This window comes from Pagrus major, chromosome 2, assembly GCF_040436345.1.
Source record: "Pagrus major chromosome 2, Pma_NU_1.0".
NCBI classification, from domain to species: Eukaryota; Metazoa; Chordata; class Actinopteri; order Spariformes; family Sparidae; genus Pagrus; species Pagrus major.
The window spans coordinates 34,240,010-34,255,637 of record NC_133216.1 but is presented as its reverse complement, the minus strand read 5'-3'; the positions used below and the strand labels follow the sequence as shown (position 1 = coordinate 34,255,637).

The following is a 15,628-nucleotide window of genomic DNA, read 5'->3' as shown; positions in this document are numbered from 1 at the left end:
GGGTGAGGGCAGAGAGAGCATCTATCACCTGTTTATCGCTAGGTTGATGATAACGGGCCAGTGTCTCGTACCTAGGCCAGGTCAGTGAGCCCAGATCTCATCCTTTGAGAGGCACTAAAGCCTAAGTAATCCCAAGTTCGGAAAAATAGAAAAGGTTTGTCCATTAATGCTGTAGAGAAAGCTTCAAATGGAATGATACTGGACACAATTTTTAACCACAGATTAAGAGATGGGGCTTTATCGGAGATCCAGAGGACCAGGATAGATTTCCTGGCGCAGTGCAGCAGAATGTGAAGGAGGTCTCTATTATGTAGATCAGCAGGAAATTCATCATTGAGTCCCAACAAACAAGTCCTTGGACCAAGGTGCAAATGGTGTTTAAAGATGAGGTTGAGCTGCTGTATAATTGTATTCCAGAACTGCAGGATAAGAGGACAGCTCCACAAGCAGTGAAAAAAAGAGCCAGTAGCAGTTTACATTTAGTACACAAATCAGACAAGGCCGGGTTCATTCTGCGTCGGGCCTCAGGGCTAATAAATAGCCTATGTAAAATTTTAAATTGTCTCTCCCAGGTAGAGTTAGATACCAAAACCCTAGTGGGCCAGCCAATCAGCTCATTCCATGCCTCAACATCAATGGTACCCAGATCAGCCTCCCATTTACTTCTGACTTTGTCTGAGTTGTCTACTTTAAGGGAGGAAAGGATTTTATAAACCTTTTTGGTAAAGAATTTAAAGTCGGTATTTTTTATCAGTAAAGATTCTATAGGAGAGATGGCCAGCCCACTGAGGAATCTCCTCAGATTAGACAAAACAAAGTTCCTTACTTGTAAGAATTTGAAGAAATCAGCATTGGTCAGACCATACTTAATTTTCACCTGCTGGAATGTGGAGAGTGAGCCCTCATGGACCAGATCTCCAACCACTTTAATACCTTTATCATGCCAGTCTGCAAGGCCGGCATGAAGGCCTGGAGGAAAGTCAAGGTTATCATGGATTGGGTAGGGCTGCTCGATTATGGAAAAAATCATAATCACGATTATTTTGGTCAATATTGAAATCACGATTATTTAAACGATTATTTTTGAGTTTGGAAACATGATGCATTTATTCAGCATTTCTCTCAAAAAAATACACGCAATGTTCAAATCGAAAATAATGTACAAATATGTATCCAACTGTTCTGCAATTTCTATAAAACATTTAATGAATAAAATAAATATACTTAGAAAATCAAATAAGACAAACGATTGGGTGCATATCTTTAGCTATAAAGTATCCAATGGCAGCTGTTATTTTCTTGTGCCTGTCTGAATTTGACGGTTAAGGAATCGCATTATACAGTGTGTCTGAGATCGGTGTCTGACGCGCAGTATTGGTGAACCGAACCAGTGTGAACGGATAAGCCGGCGGCGCGGAGCGGGGGTGTGTCGATCTGATGGTGTTCACTGTCTGATAACTGAACAGGTCCTTCACTCAACAAAATAGAGAAATGTCCCACAAAGCAACGTTACAGGACCAAACAACAGTATCGTAGTAACTGGTCGTGTCTTTGGCAACTTATATGACGAAAAAAATACCGCAGTTATACGTGAAGTGTCTGTCCGACCGACTCTTCGTCACATTTCTGCCCGAAAAACAGCGTCTGTCCCCGGCAAAAAACTTAAACTCACCAAGTGTTTGTCGCGGTGATTCAGCCCTCCCGACCGAGACTTGGTGAACTTTCCCCCAGAAAACAGCATCCCTCCCCGCGAGTGACAGAGTCAGACAGCGTCCTGTTTACTGGTGGCGATTATGTAATTATGTAATTTCGAGAAAAACGTAACTTGCGTGAGTGCCAGTCAGCAGGGCCGTGTTGAATGCTTTTGGGAGGGACTGAATTGCGCATGCGCATCTCTTTCAGAAAATCTCTAGGCTTACTGTACAACGAAAAATGCCAAATAAATCGTTTCAATTCGATTATATTAGTTTGGAGATCGTTTGACCCAAAAATCGAAATCACGATCAAAATTCGATTAATTGCACAGCCCTAGGATTGGGGTTAACAAAGAAAAACAGTTATTGTAACCTTCTAATTTCCTGACTTTATGCCAAAAGTTAGCCATATTTTGTAAAATGATATTATCTTTTAACAGAATTGCAGCTTTCCCAGGCGAAGTATAAAGTATATTCTGCAAGGGAATCCCATCTGAAGAAGCTGGTTCGCAACTGAGCCAGGCTGAATTGTCAGTATTTAGAAACCATTCAGAAATGAATTTAAACTGTGCAGCCAACAGATATGATGAAAAGGAAGGTGCCGCTAAACCACCCATTTTAACAGGAAGACAGAGAAAATTGTATCTTAATCTGGACCTCTTTTTATGCCAGATAAACGATATAATTGAACTATTCAGCTGCGCAAAAAATTTTCTTGACAACATAATAGCATCTGGAAGAAGTATAATAAGCGTGGGAGGATCTTCATTTTAATCAGATGTATGCGTCCAAGAAGAGATAAAGGGAGACCACACCATCGTTCAAGGTCATGCTTCACTGCCTGTAAGAGGGGAGCAAAGTTCAGCTTATATAGCTCTTTTAAGCTCGGAGAGATTTTTATACCTAAATAGGTGAAGCCCCCTGGGGACCATCGAAAAGGTTGTGAGAGGTTAGGCTCCACCCTAGATGCACTATGGAGGGGCATAGCCTCACTTTTGGAGAAATTAATTTTATATCCAGAGAAAGAGCCGTAATTAGTGATTAATTGTATTAGTTCAGGAATAGAGTGACTTGGCGAATTTAAGAAAACTAAAACATCATCAGCGTACAGCGAAATTTTATGCTCCCGGTTATTTAGGAAAATACCTTCAATGTTAGTATCCTGTCTGATAGTTGCAGCTAGAGGTTCCATAGCAAGAGCAAATAAAAGTGGGCTCAAAGGGCAGCCTTGTCTGCTCCCCCGTTCGATGCTGAAATTTTTAGACCTAAACCTGTTAGTAATTACCGCCGAAAGTGGGGATGTGTACAACATCTGAATCCATTTAATGAATATTTCCCCAAAGTTAAATTTTTGTAGGGTACAGAGTAAGTAGGGCCATTCTAACTGGTCAAAAGCTTTCTCTGCATCCAGAGAAATGACCATAGCATCAGAGCTGTACAGAGAGGAATGCTGGATAAGATTCAGCAGACGCCTAATATTATGAGCAGAATATCTCCCTTTTATAAAACCAGATTGGTCAAAAGCAATGACAGAGGGAAGGACCTTTTCTAGACGGGATGCAAGGACTTTTGCAATGATCTTCAAGTCGAGGTTTAAAACAGATATAGGTCTATACGAAGAGCATTCCTCCGGTGGCTTCCCCCTTTTCAAAACCAAAGAGATATTAGATTCCATCAAGGAAGGAGGGAGAGTCCCAGCCTCAAAGGAAGATTGCAACATTTCAAATAAGGGAGTGATTAAAATCGAGCTGAATTTATAAAATTCTCCACTAAATCCATCAGGGCCAGGGGTTTTATTGTTTGGGAGTAGCTGAGTACCTTTCATAATTTCACTTGCCGTTATTGGTTTGGATAAATCAGTCCTTTGGGTATCTGAAATATTTGGCAAATCCAACCTTGAGAAAAAATCCGCCATATCTAGCCTAAGTGAGGGATTAAATTGTGAGGTATATAACTGCTTGTAAAATGCTTTAAATGTATCATTAATCAATTTATTATCATATTGGAGTAGGCCAAATGAGTCTCTAACACATGGAATACTCTGGGATGGGGCCTTATTACGAAGAAGATTAGCTAAATAGCGGTTAGGTTTGTTAGCAAATTCATAGAGTCTTTGCCTCATAAAAAATATAGATTTTTCTGCCTTCTTCGTTAATAAGCCTTCTAGAGTGGATTTAACCACAAGTATCTCTTTCCTAAGATCTTCGGAAAGGGATGAGTTATGTTTAGTCTGGAGTTCATGTAGCTCAAGCTCCAGTCTCCTTTGTTCTTCTTGATTTAATTTTTTTAGCCCCGCAGAAAAGGATATAATTAAACCACGAGTGTAGGCTTTCATAGTATCCCAGAGGAGACCATCGGAAACATCAGGTGTTCTGTTAAGTTCGAAGAAAGTATTGAGCTGATCTTTTAAAATTTTTTCAAAATTAGGATCGTGGCGCAGGAAAGCGCTATATCTCCAGGGCCGTGTTTGAGATAGAGGATTCAAATGATTTAACACTATGTAAACAGGCGCGTGGTCTGATATAATAATATCCCAGATCTCGCAACTCTTAATATTTCCCAATGAATTTTTGGGTGTGAAAACAAGGTCAATTCTACTACTTGTTCTATGCACCCCAGAATAAAACGTAAATTCCCTATCTTTGGGGTGTAGAAGACGCCAGGTGTCAACCAGGTCAAGTTCACAGCAGGTTTCAGAGAGAGCTTTAGCTCTTTTAGACAGTATGTTTTGCATTGGAGGTGATTTATCCATCATGGATGAAAAATAGCAATTGAAATCACCACCAATCACTGTGTTTTCACAGATCCAATCAGCAAATAAAGAACAAGCATGAGAGATGAAATCGTGTGAATGTACAGGTGGATAGTAGATATTCAGAAAAGAGTACATGGAGACAGCCCTTCAGCATTATATATCTACCAGACTCGGAAATTGATTCTACATCCTCCAGGGGAAGATGCTTATTTATTAAGATAGCAACGCCTCTGCTTTTACTGGTAAACACCACACCTCAGCTTCATATGCTCAACAGGTGAAAGGTGTGTCTCCTGCAGGAGGGCGACGTGTACATTTTCTTTTTTTTAAAAACTCAAGATTTTTTTCTGCTTAATAGGGTTATGTATACCCCCCACATTCCAGCTGCAAACCTTCAATGTAGATCTATCACTAGCCATTGAATATAAAAAAAACAAAAACAACCTGGTTCCATGTAGACGGAGATATTAAAAAAATAGAGCTCTCTAAAAGTCAAAAACAGAAAACAGATAAAAAACAAATGGAAAGAGGGGAGGGAGGGGGGCAATATTGCTTTGCTGACAGAAAACATACAACTATGTACAAGGAATATCAAGAAAAGAAAACAGAAGAACGACAAGGGGGTCAGACTAAGGTCTGTCACACCCATCTAGGGGTGTAAGCTAACTTCCCTATGAGGGCAGTGGAAGATGCTGGACCAGTAAATTGGAAACACCTATCAGCTGCTGGCCTGCAACTCCATAACGAAACCGTTAACAGTCATACTCAGGGGGTAAAGCACAGTTGAAGTGAGCAAAAGTCTATATAAACAAACATATAAGCACAAAAGAAGGTGCACAACCATAAAACGAGGGAACTGTTACAATCATATAAAAGAGATAGAAAGAAGTAGTCTTACTTTCCCAAACAAGCTCAGTGGGCAGTCAGTATCCCGGGGCAAGCTCAAGAAGAAGAAGAAGAAGAAGAGAAAAAAAAGAAAAAAAAAATTGCTACAAGGAAATCCTTCAGCAGGCGGGGGGGTCTGAAGATGACCCCGGAGGATGAGGCAGTTTATCCAGGAACGTGACAACCTCCTTTGGATTCTTAAGGAATTTCGCCTGCCCATCATACTGGATCCTGAGGGTGGCCGGGTACGTCATGACAAAGGGGATCCCCCTCTCTTTGAGCTGCTGTTTCACCTGGTAGAATTCCAGTCGCTTCTTTACGACTGCGGCAGAAAAATCCTCGAATATCATGATCTGAGCGCCGTTATGTAGCAGGGGGCCGATTTTCCTCGCCGCTTGCATTATCCGGACTTTGTCTTGAAAGTTGTGAAACTTGATGATGACAGCCCGGGGCCGCTGGTCGGGAGGAGGGCGACGGGTGAGGGCGTGGTGGCAGCGGTCAAGTTTCACCGACCCCCCTTTAAAGCTGACGTTAAGAAGCACTGGTAACCAGGTTTTGAAGAAAGCGACAGGGTTAGCACCTTCAGAGCCTTCCGGGAGCCCAATGAGCCGAATATTACTCCGCTGGCTTCTGTTCTCCAGGTCGTCAATCTTGTCCAGAGCCGCTGTCAGCTTACTCTCAACGTCTGCTAGCTTAGCTCCGTAGATAGCCGCAGCGTCCTCTTGGCTCGAAATGCGGACCTCGGCTTCAGTAATGCGTGTGTCCAGCATTGCGATTTTGTTCGCGCAGACTTCAAGCCATTTCAACACCGGTCAGTCTTTTTAACAAAAGAGGCTTCCACACCTTTGAGCACTTCTGCGGAGATTCTTTCCACCAAACTGTCGGCGTCCAGTTGACCCAGAAATGGCGGCATGTTATCGGCCACACTAATGGAGCTGTCCGAGGACGATGGATTCTCTCCTAGTCTGGCAGATTTCGCGTCGAGGCTAAGCTTTTTCTGAGTGCTAGGCATGTTCATAGACCACCCCAAGATAACCGCTCACATAAGCAACATAAACCCGACAAATAAAAGTTAGGAAAGATGCCGAGCTGTGGGAGCACGAACAGAAAGCTGCTACTCTGCCATTAGCGTCACGTGACCCCTCAGTTTTGCTGATGTTGATCTTCAGGTGATTGTTGTTGCATCATGTGATGACGCTCTCTGTCAGTCCTCTGCACTCCTGTAAAAAGAGTCCAATTTCTTGGATTTAGAGGGAACATACGCCAATCAGCCACAACATTAAAACCACTGACAGGTGAAGTACATTACATTGATAATCTTGTTACAATGCATTGTTCTGCTGGGAAACGGGTTCCTTGCATTCATGTGGAAACCACTTGACACACGCTACCCACCCAACACTGCAGCAGATCATGTGCAGTCCCTCCTCCTGCCATTGGACTTATTCCGAGACTTCATAGGATGCTTGATCAGGTTGTGATCTGGTTAATTTGGAGGCCATAGTAATCTAAAGAATTTTAAATCTTTAGCTCTTTGTCACATTCCTTGGGTCATTCATTTTTCATTGCAGTTTTGTGGTGGAAGGGCCCATTGTCCTGCTAGAGAGGGGGCACTGCCATCTGGGAGTGCTGTTGCCATGAGGGGGTACACTTTTTCTGCGACAATGTTTGGGTGGGTGGTGTGTGTCAAGTGGCATCCAGATGAATGACAGAACCCAGGGTTTCCCAGCAGTACATTGCATTGCAACCAGATCATCAATGTTTTTCACTTGAACTGTCAGTGGTTTTAATGTTGAGGCTGATCAGTGTTATGAGGAGCACAATGGCTAATTTAACAGATACTGCTACAGTACCACCTATGGTAGATTTTTGTATGGTGGTCACTCATACATCACATCAACACATGTCAACCAAATTTGGTGACAATAGCACAATCTGTCCAGGGGATAGGACGTTCTGTAATGTATATTTTTGTGTTTGTGAGATAAAGGCATTGTTGAATTGTGAATGAAACCTGATGGTTTGAGGTGACTAACAGACAAAAACAGAGGAACAGAGAATGAGAGAGGTCTTATGAAGAGGACTGTGTTCTACAGCCTTAAAATCAGCAGATTGAGAGCATCTCTGTGTCTGCATTTTTTTCACCTTGAACTTTACTAAGTGCTTGCTTTCCACACATATACTTAGAATGTGATGAAAAGACATCACATATACCAGACTGTTTTTTTTTTGTCTGTTTAAACTTAACAGCGCTTACACAAGTCAAAATGTTGGTGAGAAACCTTTAAAAGAACATCAGACAGAATCACTCATCACCGTCTTGTAAGAGAATTCAAGATGTCACCAGTAAGTGACTAGAATAAAGTGATCTCACTGTAAAGGTATAAGACATTTTAGGGAGCACAGGGCAGAAGTGAAAGTCTTCTGTACTTTGAAATTTCCATATCAATATTTACAATTGAACTAGCTAATATGTGTCCTGTATGTGACTTTGCCTGTGTCTAAATTAAGTACACGTACTATCTTCTTCTACTTCTCTGCTTTCTTCCTCTCAACAAAGCTAAAAATAAAAATGTCTTTTTTCAGTGTATCAGACACTTGATCACTGCTTTCTGTAGTACTGTCAGCCAGTCACTTTCAAAAGCTGCTAAGTAAGGCAGAGACAATACACGATACAAAACAACTTTATTCTCAGTTTGAATTTCATTTTGCATCCTCAGGCAGCTCTCCTCAAGAAGTTCACACACAAATTAGACGTACAATTACACATATGGTGCATATTCATAAAAGCACATTGAAGAGTCATGACCATAAACATATCACATAATATCCTCAGTATGATATAATTAACCAGACTCTTATTCATTTCAGATCCTCCCATGCTGCACCATATCAGGTTTACCATGGTGACGGCAGCATGACCCATGGGTGGTGGCCTTGCAGCTCTTCCTGTTCCCACCTGCTCACCCCACCCTAATGCTCACCAAACCAGCCAATGTAAGGCTCAGCATGAGTTGAGACCCCCCTCCTTCCCAGGGAGAGGAACTGGACTCTACCCAGCAATGGGCTAACTGTCTGTAAATGCATTCTCTGTATTATAACACTTTGATGATATATAATTTTAAATGTAAAGGAAAATGTATTAGTCCTTACCAGTATTTCTTAACAGCTTCCTTTAATCCACCGAGAAGAACACTAGTGCAGTGATGATTCCTTTGTTACTTTTCCAGTCCTGTACAGAAGCATTCAGTATGTTTCTGATTGGGGTCCCTCAGGCTGGGCATTTCAGATCCAAAGTGTGCACATGCCCCTTTATATACACTAAACCATGTAGAGCTTTTTTACCTTGTTTTCATAATCAAATTGTAATATTTAGCTGTTTTTGAACGTCAGGGGTTATGTAACTGAAATTCTTATGTGTCAGAATACTGTGGCCATTAAAGTTGTGGCTGCCCATATGTCAACACTGCTCCATGGCCATAATGACTGGTTGACCACATTTAAAGGACTGTGAGAACAAATGTTTGGAGCAGTTGACTTAAATGCTGCAGCATGGAGTGGTTTACTAGTTTGGTTTGTTTGGTAAGGTGGAAACGGTGTCATTGAATCTACTGTAGTAGCACTACCAGCACAGTTGCACAGGTAAAGGTTGGGATGAGCTATGTTATCAGATCATGAGCAAACACAAGTATCAAGTGAAGGACATCATGAACGGGCTTACCAAGGTTTAGAAGGCAACAGAATGAGTCTGGATAACTTTCTACAAAGTGTTGTCCAGCCAAGTGATTATGCCTGTTGTGAATGAACACATTCAAAGTCATGGGGAAAAGGCTGTTATCATAGAGAGGGGCATGATTCGATAATCGTTCAAATTATGGGATAACTGCACATTTTCAGACGGCTCTCCCTGAGGGCATACAGTGTCGGACTCAGACGAAGGTTTTAAGCTGTGTTGCTGCATGAATGACTCCTGTCGGTTGGCTAGGGTGCTTGCACCATGGGGAGTGAAACTGGGAGGAAGCTCACAGGTTACACCCTCAGTCATTTGCCCGGCTGCCAGCTCAGGTTTGGAGAAACAGCTGGAGAAGCCACCTGTCACAGAGGTAGAACATGCTTCTCTGCAGCTCTTTCCAGGACAACATGACTTTCTGCAGTAACAAAGAACATATGTACCTGTGGGCACAAAATCCACAATGAAATTTTGAAAATAATGCAGTATGCTGAGTGAAAGAAAGAAACATGAAGATGCTGTTTCATAGTTTAAGTGTAGCATCAAATTGATTACACTTCAAAATAAAAGCGTACAGATGGCTGGCTGCCAGATGTCAACATCTACCTCCTCCTACCCATAAGCCCTTGCATTATATTAAGGTCATGTCCTGTTGGTTGGGATTATGTCTTCAGTCCTGTCACATCCAGAGATGACTCAGATGTGCATTTTTGGGCATTACTTCTTTCTTTTTTTAGAATGGTATTGTTCTCATCTTGCCTATTGAACCAAACTAGGAGTCTGAATCCACTGATGTAGTCATGCTTGGAGTGAGCGTACTCTACATTCACTGCTTCACTAAATGCTTTGCTAGTATTCTGCCAGGTTTCCAGAACTCTTGCATTTAACCTTAAATGGTAATTGTTATTGAACTAAGAAATGTCACTCAGACTACTTTGCCATGTCTCAGATTGCCCCTGTAGTCTTTCAGAAAATCATCTTTGTCCGTCTTGTCTCTTTGAGCAATGGAGAATACATTTCTAAATGCCAATGTTAATTCTGTGCATGGTAGATTGTTGTGATTACCACATGATTGATTGATATGTCTGTTTGGGAGGATAAAGCATCTGAAATGTGAAGACTCACTCTGACAGGATACCATTGAAAGTGAAGTCTGAAGTGGATGAAATTAAAATACAAAAAATGCTTTTGGGGTTTTCATCCATCCCTTTCTATTGCTCTTTTCTTTTGTGTATGTTGATGTGAAACTAGCATAGAGTAAAGATGTAGTAAAGGTCTGATGTAGCCTGTGTGAACAGAAGGTGTTAGAAGAGGAACATAGAAAATGTGTGCTGTGGACGTAAGTGAGTTTACAATGCAAGGGTTCCAAGAAAACTGCCTGATTTTAAGTTCTAGACAAAATGGATGAATTAACTTTCAATCTGTGAAATCAACTTTCCTTCTCTCTTTGTGAATAAAGTGTTTTTTTTTAAATCACATCAGCAAATCTTCAATTAATCTTTCTGGATTTTTTTGCTCAATTTTGTCATCTAAGCCCTTTCATTAGAATACTTAAAGGAGAAATTTGCCATGTTTTATGTGGATATCAAAATCAGTGTTGATGGTAAATGTAGTTAACTGAGGCAATAAAATCCCCAGTGCGTGGTGTCTTAAAAAGGGAAAGTTGGGTACCAGGATGCATTGCATGTAACCCCCTGAAGCCCCACCCCCTAATACTTCCTAAACCTGTCTAGCACGTGGAGGTGGGCGTTTCAAATGGGGCTGTGTACTAAAAGCCATCTGAAATAAGTTAGCTACGTCTTTGCCAGTAAAGAGGAAGAAGAGAAAGAATGTGACGAGATCATCATAGTTTTCATTGTTATAATACTACATAGACTGTATATTTGTTTATATTTGGTAGTTTTGTATGTACACATAGTTTATTTAGTATCCTTAGATCTTAGTCTGGTGATAAAAATATTAATTCATAACATTGTTCACAATAAAAACTGTGAAGCAATATTGTAAAACACTCAGAAACTCAGTACAACAGAAACAATAATATGGAAGATGGCTGAGTGGACCAATGAACTAATAACGTTTACTGATGACCCGCAGTCATCACTGCCGGTCACTGCAGGTCATATTTCAAGCAACACTAAATGAAACAAGGAGAAATGTGCTTAAATGTGGGATCACCACCTAACCGCTCTGTGTATTATCTTGTGGTCAAAAGAACGGGACTCAACATGTCGCTACAGCTGCGATGTATGAGGAATATTATATGCCAGGTTTAAACTAAATTCCAATAGATAGATATTAAGGTTGAAAATTGGTGAAGTTACCCTTTAAGTGAGCTGCAGATGGACTCAGAGACTAGCTGGTGAACACAGTGAAGTATCTAGCAGCTAAAGATCCAGATATTTTTTCTCAGGCATTTGTGGAGACCAAAACAGAGCTAAAAGGAGAATCTACATTGGACTCCCATTCATCAGGTGGACACACATGTGACTTCATATGACTGCTAAAGTGGTCTGTGTCTTCTGCATGTTTCAATTGTTAACAGGTTTACCATAAATAACTTTATTAGGTCATTAAACTACAATGTTCTGTTGCCAACAGGTGGCCAAAAAAGACATGAATGCAGCTTTAATAAGTGTGCTAAAACATGTAAAAACAAACTCAACTTGTCCTTAAGAACTGGTAGTCATGTAGCTGGGTTGAAAGGTTATCAGGTTTAGGTTCTGATGTAGGGGGGAGGGACAAATCCCAAGAATGATCCCATCATTGAAATTCTGTGAAATGCTGGCTCAATTTGACTACCAGATGTTGACTTTGAAATCCAGTTTGCACCAGCTTGTTTCAACACATTGTGCAAGTTGACCATTATGTCATAGTGAAACAATTCTTTAAATGATTGACCTTCATTGGGCTTTTGGGAAATTGATTTGCAATACAGGCCTTAAAAACATGCACATTCTGAACATCAGATACTTTTAATAAAAATCGACATTAAATTATTCATTTAATTATCTTAAATGGAAGACAAAATTAAAATGTTTATAAAGAACAATTTTGGACTGCGAAGGAAGCTGGTCAATATTAGTCACAAGAAGCACGAACAGATTGCTGGCTTTTGTTTGTCCATGACCTTTCACCCACTCACCTATCTCTTGATTTACAGTTCCACAAAATCACCATGTTCTCTCTTTGGTCAGTAATACTCTTGGAGAAAAAAAAATACATTCAAAGACTGTGAAATCAGTGTCACATGGTCTTTGATACTTGCATTATTATCTACTGTAATGTTCTTATTGAGCTGACTTACAGAATGGTTGAGCAACATTTGTCCGTCCGTTTATTTGTCCTCACATTTAGTGAACGCGACATCTCAAGAAATCCTTAATGGAATTTATTCAAATTTGGTACATAGGTCCACTTAAACTCAAGGATGAACTGATTAAACTTTGGAGGACAAAGGTCAAGGTCACCGTGACATTGCGTATTGTGAAAGCAGTATCTCAAGAACGCCTTGAGGGAGTTTCTTCAAATTTGGCACGAATGCCAACTTCGACTTGAGGATAAACTGATTACATTTTGGTGGTCAAAGGTCAAAATCAATGTGACCTCAAATCTTGTGAGGACAATATTTCAAGAATACATTGAGGGATTTTTCAAATTTAGCACAAACCTACCCTTGGACTCCAGGGTGAACTGATTAGATTTTGAAGGTCAAAGGTCACTGCAACCTTATTGTGAGGTCACAGTACCATATAACCATATCCATATACCAGTACCATATTGTAGCTTCTTAGGAGCTTTACCTTCTTTAAAGCAGAGGCATATAACCGCCACGCGGTGGTTCTAGTTTTATCTGTAAGTGAGTTGATTTTTGATTTAACTTTTATGAGACGTCTTATTGTGTCCTGAAATCCACCCCAGTTATTCTCCTCCATTAAGAATTTTTTGAAAGACCTTAAAAGTTTGAATCCTCCATACAGTGCAGTCATTTCCCTAAAGTTAAAGCAGCATTGGGACTTAAGTATTTTTTACATTTACATAATTTATTTTTTTTAATTTTATATAATAATTTAAAGCAACAGTCCAACAAGTTGAGGGAATAAGCTAATATTGCTCCTATCATCTCTCTTTGGTCAACAAGCATACTTTCTAAAATGTTGGACTGTTCATCATCACTTCACCCCGCATTTTGATTTTTTTTAAATTTTATCTTTGTACTTCCAAATTCACTGAAGGATTAGTCTTCAGAAAACACAGAACATGCCTGGTAATTCATTTCTTAGGTTTCAACATTTGGCACTGCACTGAAGGGAAAATCTGTTCAAGACTGTAGTAGCTTGTACACCAACTGATATTGCCAATTATTAGAGGCAATCCTACAGACCAAACTTGCCCTGCTTTGAGGGTCCAGTTATGACACACTCCCAGTTGCCATCTAAAGAAAGGAGAAGGAGATGTTCGGCGATGTGTGTGAAAAATTTAAAAGTATTTACTCAAAACAAATTAGACTCCACACAACAGCCCCAATGGCTTGTTATAATTTGAACTTGTCTGTCCTGTCTGACCCGACCAGTATGACCTGCACCAGGAACCAAAAGTTGTGGGGCGTGGTATCATCAATGATGAGAACAATATCCCCTGCAACAAAATGTATCTTCTTCTGTACTCACTTTTGACAGGTACTCCTTTGTTGATCTGTTTAAAAAAACAGATCAGCCATATATTGAACCTGCTGCCATCTGCATCTAGGGTAACAGTCCTCCTTTTGGTATACCCCAGGTGGTATGCAAGGTTTGGAGATGAGCAGAAGGAGGTGGTTGGGTGTGAGTTCCAGATTGTTAAAATACAGTAACAAAACAGACGAGTTGAACCACTATATTTCGTATGAATGAATGGCAGACATACAGACGAAAAGGATAGGTAAGAAGCCAAGGCTAATGAGGAACCTACCCCTTGCAACTGTTACATTTACAATCAATCACGGTGTTGGAGACAAGATCATTAGGTTACGTTGCATATAATACAAATACAAATTTAAAACATAATTAAGTAAGCAAACATAATTGACTAAGCAAAACAGACAGTAGAATAGGATGCTCTTGCAGAATTCATACATCACAGCTCATAAAAAATGAGAAATAGCTTACTATAGCTTATTAAAGCAATTTCATGATCAAAGAAAAACAATGAAAAGCGAGAAGTTATGAATAACTTAGATTCACCAATGAATATAATAACTTAGAATACAGTAGTTTAAGTTTACATGGAAACATTCGCCTTCACGAGAGCATGTTCACATAGAAACACACATAGCCTTAAAGCCACATGAACACATCAAAACCTTCATACTCAGAAATACAAAAACCCTCATACCCAGAGACCCTTAGCCTGCCCGTATGGATCCAAGATTTGCCCATACCCTTCGAGTTTAGATTTTATAAACATTTTTTTGAAATGATAAATATTCTTACTTTTTTTAATCTCATCTGGTAATCCATTCCATAGTTTCACTCCCTTAACTGATGCACACATACTCTTAAGCGTAGTCCGTGCCTTAGGTTGCTGGAGGTTTAGTGCGTGTCTATATTCATATCTCCCTTCTCTTTCTTTGAACAATTTCTGTAGGTTACCAGGGAGCAGATTATTTCTTGCTTTGTAAGCTATCTGAGTCGTTTTCAGTTCAACTATGTCCAATAATTTGAGTGTGTTCGATTTGAAAAACAGTTTGTTGGTGTGATGAGTATATCCCACATTATGTACGATTCTTATAGCCTATAAAAGCAATTTGGGCTTCCATAACACCTCATCAGTGCCACAGGCTGATTGCCTCCATGCCACGCCGCATTAAAGCAGTAATTTGTGCAAAAGGAGCCCAGACAAAGGATTGAGTGCATACAGTTGTGCTCATAAATTTACATACCCTGGCAGAATTTGTGATTTTTTTGGTCATTTTTCAGAGAATATGAATGATAATACAAAAACTTTTTCTTTTCGCTCATGGTTAGTGGTTGGGTGAAGCCATTTATCATCAAACAATTATAATAATACCAGTTCTTAATACCGTGTATTGCCCCCTTTAACATCAATGACCGCTTGAAGTCTTTTATGGCAGTTGTGGATGAGGCACTTTATTTTCTCAGATGGTAAAGCTGCCCATTCTTCTTGGCAAAAAGCCTCCAGTTCCTGTAAATTCTTGGGCTGTCTTGCATGAACTGCACATTTGAGATCTCCCCAAAGTGGCTCAATGATATTGAAGTCAGGAGACTGAGATGGCCACTCCAGAACCTTCACTTTTTTCTGCTGTAGCCAATGACAGGTCGACTTGGCCTGTGTTTTGGATCATTGTCATGTTGGAATGTCCAAGTACACCAAATGTAGCGTTTATGGTTGTGGCCAAAAAGTTCAATTTTGGTCTCATCACTCCAAATAACTTTGTTCCAGAAGTTTTGAGGCTTGTCTCTGTGCTGTTTGGCGTATTGTAAGTCGGCTGCTTTGTGGCATTGCCATAGTAATGGCTTTCTTCTGGTGACTCGACCATGCAGCCCATTTTTCTTCAGGTGCCTC

General features: G+C 40.3%; 1 protein-coding gene across 2 annotated transcripts in view; it reads left to right on the top strand.

The window, feature by feature from the left end:
* The window catches only part of cuedc1b (CUE domain containing 1b), a 43,267-nt gene extending 32,725 nt beyond the window's left edge, over window positions 1-10,542 (top strand). For both annotated transcript variants that reach the window (XM_073483833.1, XM_073483825.1), the window contains exon 11: window positions 8,206-10,542. In XM_073483833.1, coding sequence (XP_073339934.1) covers window position 8,206 — 1 coding nt within the window. In that variant the 3' untranslated portion in view covers window positions 8,207-10,542. The remainder of the gene's footprint in view (window positions 1-8,205) is intronic.
* Window positions 10,543-15,628: the final 5,086 nt, after the last annotated feature.